The sequence below is a fragment of the Siphateles boraxobius genome, unplaced genomic scaffold (assembly GCF_051911475.1).
Source record: "Siphateles boraxobius isolate OS27281-9 unplaced genomic scaffold, OSU_SipBor_1 70, whole genome shotgun sequence".
Lineage (NCBI taxonomy): Eukaryota > Metazoa > Chordata > Actinopteri > Cypriniformes > Leuciscidae > Siphateles > Siphateles boraxobius.
In genome coordinates, this window is record NW_027509198.1 from 1,647,501 (window position 1) to 1,659,650 (window position 12,150).

The 12,150-nt window shown below is 36.3% G+C and overlaps 1 protein-coding gene across 2 annotated transcripts in view; it reads left to right on the top strand.

The window, feature by feature from the left end:
• The window catches only part of mgat4b (alpha-1,3-mannosyl-glycoprotein 4-beta-N-acetylglucosaminyltransferase B), a 196,656-nt gene extending 188,440 nt beyond the window's left edge, over nucleotides 1-8,216 (top strand). For both annotated transcript variants that reach the window (XM_077217239.1, XM_077217238.1), the window contains exons 13-15: nucleotides 3,233-3,320; nucleotides 5,904-6,016; nucleotides 7,625-8,216. In XM_077217239.1, coding sequence (XP_077073354.1) covers nucleotides 3,233-3,320; nucleotides 5,904-6,016; nucleotides 7,625-7,648 — 225 coding nt within the window. In that variant the 3' untranslated portion in view covers nucleotides 7,649-8,216. The remainder of the gene's footprint in view (nucleotides 1-3,232; nucleotides 3,321-5,903; nucleotides 6,017-7,624) is intronic.
• The last annotated feature ends 3,934 nt before the right edge of the window (nucleotides 8,217-12,150 follow it).

A 12,150-nucleotide genomic window follows, 5' to 3' on the forward strand; every position in this document is an offset into this window, starting at 1 on the left:
GGCGGCACTGTGATTTAAGATTACAGCCGGAAACGGACCTTCACCACAAGACTAATCGCGGGATTTTCTAAGAGAGAGAGAGAGCCTCCTTTAATATCTCTCATTCTCTCGCTGGTTTCTGCTTCTCCTCCCTGCCGGGTTGTTATATCTCTCTTTTCTCCTCATTTCCCTCTTTGTAAAGCTCCCTTAAGGGATGTTTATGGAATTCAGCCGGATATAGGAAATTGGCAGGGAATGCCCTGGAGAAAAGAGTATTTGTGGTCTGTTTTATGCTGTTAATGCAGTTTGGGAAATTAGAGTGTCATTCTTCTGGGGGTTTTGAACATATTTGTCTTCTTTTGAGTCAAAACACAGCGTTTCTGTCCAAAAAGTTACAGTTGCCAGGGACGCTGACACAATGTTTGTAAACCCAATATTTTTGCATTTTTGCTTCATATACTATATACATGTGAAACTCGAAAAATTAGAATATTGTGCAACAGTTTCAGTAATTCAAATGAAAAGGTGAAACTGATCTATTTAGTATATATAACTATATACATGATTATAATTTTCAGAGGGCCAACATTTCTGTATTTAAAATCCTTTTTTTTATTGATTTCATGTAATATACAAATTTTCTGAGATTTCGAATTTGGGGTTTTCATAAGCTGTAAGTCATAATCATCAAAATTATAACTTTTCATGATATTCTAATTTTTCTAAAGAGTTTCACCTGTATGTATGTATGTATATATATATATATATATATATATATATATATATATATATATATATATATATATATATATATATATATATAGAGAGAGAGAGAGAGAGACATTAAATGATTAAAATAATAGATAGAATAGAAAGTGTTTGTATTAATGGGTCTAGTGTTGATGAAAAAGATGTGTCTTTGGCCGTTTCTTGAAAAAGAAGCTCAGGTTCTTCCAGCAGGGAACAGTCCATTAAAATGATTTTGTGTCTCTTCGGGATGATGCACCACAAGACACCGTTCATGTGCAGAACACAAGCTTCTGGAAGACACTTAGGTCTGGAGTAGTGAGTTTAGGTAAAAGGGAGCAGAGCCAGTGGTTGTTCTGTAGGCAAACATCAGTGCCTTGAATCTGAGGTGAGCGGCTGTTGTAAACCAGTGCCGTTTTATGAGGAGAGGAGTGACGTGTGTCTCTAAGTTTCGATAAAGACACTCTTGCTGACGCATCTGGATCAGATGCAGAGGTTTGAAAATGATGCTGGAAAGAGAGAGCATTACAGTAGTCCAGTCTGAATAGAACAAGAGCTTGGACCAGGAGTTGTTTAGCACCGAAAGGAAGGGCCTGATCCTCCTAATGTTGTAAAAGGCAAATCTGCAGACCCTAGTGATGACATGTTGATGGAGAAGAGGAGTGGTCCCAGCACTGAGCCCTGAGGCACTCCAGTAGCTCGATGTTGGGTCTTAGACACCTCACTCCTCCACTACACCCTGAAGGACCTGCTGAGAGGGAAAACTTGAACCAATGGAGTGCTGGAGATGCCCTCCATCAACAGGAACAGCTGCAGTGAATCTGTGCGCTGATCTTAACTCATAAAAATAAAGGGTATTTTATTGGCATTGATGGTTCCATAAAGAACCTTTGAAATCCATGCACTCTTAAAAATAAATTCCAAAAGTTTGCCATAGAAGAACCAATTTTGGTTCCCCAAAGAACCTTTCAGTGATCAGTTCTTAAAAGAACAATTTTTTCTAAGCATTAAGAATTAAAAAAAAAAAAAAATCGAAAGAACCCTTTTCCACTGTAAAGAACCTTTTGTGCAATGGAAAGGTTCCATGGATGTTAGAGGTAATTGATGGAAACATCAATGCCAGTAAATAACCTTTATATGTAAGAGTGTTCCTCCCTCTAAATGTCAGCTCAGGCCTCCTGCGTCACTTCTCTTTAATGCGTCCTTCACACTTGAATTATTTTTGCTGTCATTTTTATTTTATCTTGACAGAAAAGCAGAAACACAGATTGGTTCAATATATCACTTTCTAAAAAATATCTGCCAAGACAGAAATTTTTTTAATAAAGGAATATCACCTCAGATCTGGGAAAGTACAGTTGCACTCGCTTTCATAAACTGCTCATTCATATAGAGATTATTGCATGCAACAGAATAAAGGGCTAAATGAGATTTTTAAGAGTTGTGTTTGTCTGTGCAAAACTCATCCCCAGTGCTGTGGGGGGTTGCTAGGATGTTCTGGGTGGTTGCTAGGTGGTTTGATGAAAGCAAAAGCTGAAGTCTCTCTGATGATCCGCTCTGTAGATATGGCTGGCATTATCAGATATTAAATATTAAAAATACTGTATATATGTTGCTTCCACATTAATTTGGAGATGTCAGTTTGAAAATATATTTATGATTACTTTTTTAATAGAATGAAAGACTTTTGCAACCCTGTTACCAATATTTGTTTTGTTTTCTATTATCTGAATATAGTTTTAAAGTTGTGAGATGCATATTTAGTCTAAATTAATGCATCACAGAGTTAGGACTAGCTAGTTTGCGTCCAAATTTTGGTTACTGTTAAACCTGCACATTCAAGAAACATAATATGGGTTGAGCTTAACAAAACAGTACCAGTTGTGTTACAAAATGATAAATTGGAAAGAAACCATTAATTATATTAGATGACTAATCTAATTAATGGCTCTGCACCCCTATTCCTAAACTCATTACTTCAGACCGATGTGTCTTCCAGAAGCTTTGTGGTGCATCATCCCAAAGAGGCGCAGAATCACTTTCACAGAGCTTTACCTGGACTGTTCACTGCATGACTCAAGCCTTTAGAAACTGCTGAATCTCTCTCGTCACACCTTCAACCCATTAATACTCACACTTACTATTCTATATCCATTTTTAAAAGAACACCTTGCTACGTGTCCTGTGCTGGACTAACTGGGACTGGTCACTGCACTTCCACATTGTTGCCCTGCTTAGTTTAATCTGCTGAATAATTAAATGTAAATGAGTGAGAGAGTGTGAGTGAGAGTACGTGTGTGAGTATCTGAGTGAGTGAGTCTGGGTAAGTGAGCGAGCAAGTGAGAGTGTGTGTGTGTGTGTGTGTGTGTGTGTGTGTGTGTGTGTGTGTGTGTGTGTGTGTGTGTGTGTGTGTGTGTGTGTGTGTGTGTGTGTGTGTGTGTGTGTGTGTGTGTGTGTGTGTGTGTTACATGCTGAAACACTCAACACTTCTGTCCCTCTTGATCAGAATATTCAGTCGGAGAAAGAAGCACTGAAGGAGGGGAGAGAGAAGACGCCGAAGTACCAGCGGACAGAAGACGGCTTCATCAGAATAGGTGAGTGCACACCTGTGACGTACACACCTGTGAAGTGTACACCTGTGACGTACACACCTGTGAAGTGTACACCTGTGACGTGCACACCTGTGAAGTACACACCTGTGACGTGCACACCTGTGAAGTGCACACTAATACAGCAGCAGTATTCATGATTCTGCTTGATCTGCATGATTCACGTGTTGCTGTGTTGGTTTGCTTTAAATAAGTTATCCTTTCTGCCGGTTTTTATTTTTATTTAAACTCCGGTCTTGTTTTCACCATCTTGAACCTGTTCACTCATTTAAACGATGCAGAATTGATGCAAGATCATATGGCGCTATTAAAGCGGCTCCACAGTGACATTCTCCTGAGAGAGCGCCAGCGTTATTTGTAGCTCCTCACAGTCAATAATCACAATAAGCTTTGTGCTTTATTATTTTTGATTTGAAACAAAATCTCAGCTTTTAAATTCTGTCAGTTTCATCACTTAATTCAGTCAGTAAATGTGAGTTTGTGTGTCTTTTAATGTGTGTGTGACAGATGAACTGATCATCTCCTCCTCTTTACTACTAGTTACAGCAGCAAATAAACATCACTGAACATCAGAAGATACAGAACAACTTCCTGAATCAATCATGTCTCATGCAATCCATCAATCTCTGTTTCAACCGCTGAAAGACGTCAATAAAACAATATAACGTCACGTTTACCTCAGAAAAGCTGTTTAATAACCATAAACTCGATAGTCAGATGGAAACATAAGGAGCCTTTTGATAAATATACGCACTATTACATTTTCATTATATTTTAACTTAACCTGTTCCTCTATGTTTGAATAAATCTGTCATGAAAACAAATGTTTACATTTCAAAACACTAATTGGAGTAGTAACATAATGTCATTAAAAAGTTATAACTTTAAGATAGTAAAAACTGCCTTGTGTGCAATTTAAATGTTTAAATATGAATCAGTTGTTAATTTGAACCTTTAGCCTAATGTATGGTTCCAACTGGTTCCCATTCAACTTGTTTTTCTCCATTGAAAAAATTGACGTGTACCTGAGATATATATATATATATATGTATATATATTTATATATATATATAAATGAATCCATATTGTATCTGATCCATATTGAGTTTGTGTCAGTCCCCAGCCCTAGTGTGAATCCTGAATGCTCTCTGTCTTTCTCTTGCTGAACTCACACTCCAGATCCATGGGGAAAATCCTAGCAAATCTTGGTTCTGAGAAGCTGAAGTGTTTTTTGATGTGTTCGGCTGTCTCCCTCTCATGATTATGATTATATGTGTATGTGTGTCTGATTACTGCACCTCAGGGTTGATTGAGCCCCAGAGCGTTAGCGTGTCAGAGCGTTAGCGTGTCAGAGCGCTAGTTTCCCTTCGGTCATAAATGTGCTGAATATAATCCAAACAGCACTGCAGGAACAAGGAAAAATACATGCGAATTATTCAAAATATTTATCATCCAAAATCGAATGACATTGTATCCTGCTCTGCTGTATGTCGGTTTATTTGGTGTGTTTTCACAGGGAATCATCTATGGTACAGTACGCTCTCAATGGTGTGTTTTTCAACTGAATCAGTTAAAGGATTAGTTCACTTCAGAATTAAAATTTCCTGATAATTTTCTCTCCTCCACGTTATCCAAGATGTTCATGTCTTTCTTTCTTCAGTGGAAAAGAAATGAAGGTTTTTGAGGAAAACACTCCAGGATTTTCTCCATATAGTGACTTCAATGGAGTCCAACGGGTCGAAGGTCCAAATGTGAGTTTCAGTGCAGCTTCAAAGTCTCGACACGATCCAGCCGAGGAATAAGAGTCTGATCTAGACAAACCAGCGCACATTTATAACTAAATAAACATTTATATACTTTTAACCACAAATGCTGGTCTTGCACGAGCTGTGATGCGACACACATTACGTAATCATGGTGAACGGTCACGTTCCGGTTTATAAATGTACAGAAGGATGAAAAACTCTCATCTCATTTTCCTCCAACTTCAAAATCATCTGACATCGTCGTTTTAACTTTTATTTATTTTGTAAATGGCGTTAGACTTAGTCTTTGCACGTTCGCTCTGTAAACACTGGGTCTGTTCTTCCGCCTACATCAAGCTTGACCTTTCAACCTGATTACGTAATGTGTGTCGCATCACAGCTCGTGCAAGACCAGCATTTGTGGTTAAAAGTATATAAATGTTTATTTAGTTATAAATGTCGCTGGTTTGTCTAGATCAGACTCTTATTCCTCGGCTGGATCGTGTCGAGACTTTGAAGCTGCACTGAAACTCACATTTGGACCTTCGACCCGTTGGACTCCATTGAAGTCACTATATGGAGAAAATCCTGGAGTGTTTTCCTCAAAATTGTTTAATTTCTTTATAAGTGGAGAAAGAAAGACATGAGCATCTTGGATAACGAGGGGGAGAGTAAATTATGAAGTGAACTCCTCGTTTAAAGTATGAGGGTTTGTCCCGATCTGCCTCAGCCTGCTCTTTCGCACATGATCCCAGTAGAGTTGAATGTGTTAATGTGTGTGCGGATCGTGTCACAGCGTGTGTGTGTGTGTGTGTGTCCTCAGGGAGGTTTGAGAACGGCATGGCGGAGGGCGAGGTGGACTCCTCCTTCGGGCCGCTGGAGGCTCTGAGACTCTCAGTACTGACCGACTCTCCGGTGTGGGTCATTCTCAGCGAGGTAAGGCTCACTACATCATCCTCCTCATCTCAAGACAATATTTATATATTCAACCTGGAATCAAATTCTGGAACCAAAATACTTGAGGTCAGGAATTTGATACTTGTTATAAAATTATAATGCTGATTCCTCTTATGGATTTCTTTGTGAGATTTGAATGTGAGGGACTTGAAGGACTTTTTGAACTTGAAGATCAAGGTAAATTGTCCTTAATTTGTCTTCCGGGAACATGCAAGTGTCTTCTGTTGGCTCAGAAGGGCAGTACTAAACGAAAAACATTGATGTTAAAACAAAATAAGACAACTTCATCCTGTTCAAATGTTTTCACCCCCTGCTTTTAATGCATCGTGTTTATATACTGTATATATATATATTCCGTTTTGGGTTTTTTGACCATTGTAACATATATCAGGTAAAAATGTCAATGTCAGCTTTATTTTTATGGCACCAAGATTCTGTACAATATATCAAAAGGTCATCAAGATTAGAACCATATACAACATAATAGATTACAAACACAGACAAGACAAGAAATTACACAAATCAACTATGATAAAACAAACTGAGAAATTACATATACTGTATTTAGAGTTTTACACATAGTAAATCAGTAAAAAGAGCAACAAAATATTATATAATTGTAAGATAATATAAAGTATAAGGCATTGGATTTTAGTTTAAATTAATTTCTTTTATAATTTATTATAATTTAACTGTAATATAATATTAACTGAGAGTCTCTTCTGCTCATCAAAGCTGCATTTATCTGATCAAAATACAGTAAAAACAGTGAAATATTATTCTAATGTAAATCAGCTGTTTTCTATGTGAATATATAGTAAAGTGTAATTTATTTCTGTGATTAAAGCTGAATTTTCAGCATCATTACTCCAGTCTTCAGTGTCACATGATCCTTCAGAAATCACTATAATATGATGATTTGATGATCAAGAAACATTTATGATTATTATCAAATATTGAAAACAAGTTTTTTCTATGGAAACACTGATAAACTTTATACAGTATTCCTTGACGAATAGAAAGTCGGGGGGGGAACTGCATTTATATGAAATATAATCTTTTGTGACATCATAAATGTCTTTACCGTCACTCATTTTGATACATTTTTAGTGCATCCCTGAATAAAGAAAATGTAATTTTACATTAATTTGTTACAATGTAATTTTATTTATATATTATATATTGGTAACACTTTAAAATAATTTTCATTAGTTAATAATACTTAACTACCTTAGTAAACATGAACTATGAATGAACAATACTTCTTCAGCATTTATTAATCTTAATAATAATTTCAGCATTTGCTCATACGTTATTAAATCAAAGGTTGTATTTGTTAACATTAGTTAATGCACTGTGAACTAACATGAACAAACAATGAACAGCTGGATTTTCATTAACATTAACAAAGATGAATACTATAATAAAAAATGTATTGCTCATTGCTACTTCATGTTAGTTAATACATGAACTAATGAACCTTATTGTAATATATTTTGTATTTTAATAATTGTAAATGCATTTTTCCTTTTCTGTTATATATAGCCAAGTATTTCCCCATGTGATTCCCGCTCTCTCTGTGTCCAGATGTTCATCAAGAAAGCGGAGTGACTGATGTCCATCAATACCTGTGTGTGTGTGTGTGTGTGTGTGTGTGTGCAGGACCTCGCTCTCTCTCTGCTCCACACACACACCGGTCCTGTAGCGCCACCCGCTGGACACAGCAGAGGATCACACACACACACACACACTGAAGATGACGATGATGACGATGTCTTTTCTAAACTGTATTTATATGTACATAAGCTGATGTTTGAGTCCTGTAATTACACTGGTCTGTGGTCACGGGCTCGGGACGCTCTCGCCCGTCTCACACACACTCGGACTGCAACTAATGCTGCTTCTGGAGGGACGACTCTTCTTAATTTCATACTGGAGATTTGATTTCGAAGTTCAGTTTGTATTGTACATTAGTTGGCACATGCTTCTGTTTAGGCTTCTCCAAATGGTGTGTATTTATAGTATTTATGAGGATACATGGAGAGTACACACACACACACACACGCTAGAGATGTGTTAGTTCTGCACAGGCGTGTGTTTCCACAGTGACGAAAGAGGAGCATTTAATGTAACTAGAGAATGCTGAACTCTTATAATTAAAATCAAATCAAGAGGGAAACCTTCCGAATCTTTCATTTACACAGATACTTTATTATTATTAGCAGTATTGCTGGTTGCACTTTATTTCAAGAGGAGTTGCATTGTACTGATGCAAGTACTGAGTGATATTAATGAACTACATGTACTTACTGTAGAGTTAAGGTTTGGTTAATTATGCATCATTTACTGTTATTAATATTAATGTTAAATCAACCATATTTCAGAAACTTCCCAGCTCAAATTTTTGATTTTGCTCATATTTTTTCTGAAGAAAGACAAACATAAATAGTGATGAAAGCCAAAATATTAAATGTCACAGATGTATATTTACTGAGTAATCCAACATTTTGTAGAGGGAAAAAATGACAATTTTCACCAGAGAATTGGAGCCAGATTACAGGGGTGTAGAAATGACTTTAGACTTTATTGTATTATTCCACAGATATTGGCTGGTCAATCAGTGAAATCTGTTGACTTTATCAATCTTTGTATCAGTAAATATGCCAACAGTGACGGTTCAGAAATGAGAAAAAAGCACTTGTGAAAAAAACATGTTTTTTTTCCTCAAGTTTGCATGCCTGTAACTCGAGAAGAATTAAAGATATCTTAATATCCTTTTAGATTCTGGTTCTTAACAAACTTTTCTTTTGGCATCTTGATTTTAAAGGCCCTCGATGGTTCAGACCCAGAGATATGAGATATGGAGATGTGCATGCGGCTCCATCAGTAAACTGGTCAACTGCACACATTTTCAGTGGTTAAAAATCAAATGTGGGTCACTTTTCATACAGCTGATTATATAAAGAACACAATGTTGAAACTAGAAATGCATATTGTTTCCCTCTATCAAAAGAATTGCATATTTGATATTTGAAAGATGGGATTTTGTTCATTCTGAAGCTACCAGGAGTTCAAATACGCAGAATATCATGTTACCGCATTGACATCCCTGTATCTATGAGATTGAACCATATAGGACCTTAAAAATGAAGATCCCAAAAGAAAAGTTTCATGAGAACAAGAATCTAAAATGACATTAAGATATCTTTAACACTTCTTGAGTTACAGACATGTAAACTTGGGGAAAATGTCTGTTTCTGGCACTGATAGAGGGAAACTAAATCCATTTTGTGATATTTGTTCTTCAAACATTCTTCTTTAAACACAATAACTATCAGCTGTTTAGAAAACTAGTTTGGTTCTTGACCACTGAAAATAAAATTCAACAATTTGAACATTGAGCTGCTTTGAGATCCAGTATCTACGGGATTGAACTATATAGAGCCTGATAAAAATCAAGATTACAAAAGAAAAGTTCATTATGAATGGGAATTTAGAAGAATATTAGGATATCTTTAATACGTTTAGAGTTAAAGGCAGGGCAACGTAATAAAAACACTCAGACAGGTAAGTTCAATGCAATTCTATTTTTTAACATTATTTGTTGTTCAGAAGAATCAGCTGTATGAAAAGTGACCCACATTTGATTTTTAACCACTGAAAATGTGTGCAGTTGACCAGTTTACTGATGGAGCCGCATGCACATCTCCATATCTCATATCTCTGGGTCTGAACCATCGAGGGCCTTTAAAATCAAGATGCCAAAAGAAAAGTTTGTTAAGAACCAGAATCTATAAGGATTCTAAGATATCTTTAATTCTTCTTGAGTTACAGGCATGCAAACTTGAGGCAAGTGCTTTTTTCCATTTTTGAGCTGTCACTGTTAGCATAAATGCAACAAAGATTGATAAAGTCAACAGATTTCACTAATAGATCCACAAATCTAATAATAAATTATTAAGCAGCTCTCTTTCTAACGTCATTTATTCACCCCTGTAATTTGGCTCCACAATCTCAGGTGAACATCTCTACAAAATAGCGGACTACTCCGTAAATATACATCTGTGATATTTAATATTGTGGCTTTCATCACTATTTATGTTCGTCTTTCTTCAGAAAAATTCTGAACAAAACCAGAGCTGTGATCCGGGGACCTCGGTTTGAGGTGACACGGAATGACGTGTAACTACGTCACCTCAAAGTAAAGCGTTACCTCGTTTCTTACTTCTCAGTCAGGTGTGTTATTTCGGTTACACTTTATTTCAAGGTGTCATTGTTACAGTGTATTTATATATTTAAGTATTGAGTAATTATAATTATCTACATGTACTTACTATAGGGCTAGGTTTTGGTTGAGGGTTAATTGCATGTAATTATGCATAATTTACTGTTATTACTATAGTAAGTACATATGTAACAAGGACACTAAAATAAAGTGTTACCGTTATTTCTTGCGATGTGTTTTCCCTGTTCCCGGCTGAGTGACGCAGTCCAGAGCTGATGTTCTCGGAGTTATGAGCAAATAATAGAAGCGCAATCAAAGTCTTTAATCATGCTTCAAAACATAAGTACAGGAACATGTATAGATCCTTCATGGAATGTTTTTTTTTTTCCTGAAAGGTTTTATTTGGACGTTTATCTAACGGTTTTAAATGTTTCAGAACGTTCAGAGAACATTCGAACGTAGCGTTGCCATAATAACATGATGAAATAGAATGTTCCCTCAACGTTCACATCATCACCAAGAATGTTTTGAATGTTCAGAGAATATTTCCATAACGGATCCTGCCAGAAACACTGTTCAGTGTCTATCACTGCACTTACACACTCAGTTTGATGCTGTCTAATAGAAATAATTCAGATGCAATCAGATGCTGCACAAATTTGCCATGGGTTCTGATATTTATTCATGGAGGACCAGCGCGTTTGGAGGAGATCTGGAGCAGAAGAAAGAAAGAAACAGAAGATGTGTGCTGTAAGATTAAGAGAACATCACGTGACCCTCAGCATCGCTGCGGCAGCAGTCACGTGACTCGCGACGGGTTCACAGGTTTCTCTTGATTGGCCCGTTTGATCCATGAACTCAGATTAACATGTAATTTGAATAAAGTGAAAGTCCAAACTTGACTTCAGTGTTTATATGCTGTTAAACTGTAGAGTAGGAGAGAGCGGGGCACAACCTTACACTTCAGACTTTCACAGTTTGTGCAAACCTACTTAGGATGCAGAGTATTTCTTTTCCCTTCATTAATTTCACTCATGTCTAGTACAATGTGGTTTTGTTTCATTAATACAGTAAATACATTTTTTTTTATTTACCCTCAAAAGAATGAAAGTGAAATGTGACAACATGCCCCATAGGTGGGGTTCATTATAATGACCACCATATGACAAGATTAAAATATTAGCTGATCTAATCAAAGAATATACAGGACAAACTAAAATACAACTATTAACTTTTTTTTTATATAAAATAATGGAATTGTATAATAATTAAAAAGAAACAAATTTTTGCGTTTGACAACAAACACCCCTGAAAGCAGCTAATGAATAATATCTTAACATCTCTGTCTTTATTCACCTTTTTCTCCTGGTTTCTCAATAGAATTAATAAAAGTATAGAATAGAATACTATAGTTCTGATAGGGGCTCATTGTAACGCAGTGTGACAACATGCCCCGGTTTAAACCCTGCGAGTTTCTTCTGCTGGTGAGATCAGCATTACTCAACTATCTCACCTGTTAAATAACAGATATAAGATTAAAATAAGATCAGATTTGTCTAATTTTAAATATACAAACAAAAAAGATGAAACTTTAACATAGGTAAGAAATTTACTATTGCTATGGATACATAAATGTTCAGTGGTATCTTCAGATGTCTGAATTTTGGTGTAATTTTTCCCTGTGTAGTGTTGATATGGCAACTAGTAAATACACAAAGTTTCGTCATGCATGTGTGGAAGTATTTAAAACAAGTGTGTGACAACTAGCCCCGCGGTAGTCTCACTACTGTTTGAGCAAGAATAGCCTAATATATGAATGAGAATCGAATCGCTTGTATCTTTGACTCTCCAGCAGTTTGTCTGAGATCCCCGTGTGTATAGTAAACGT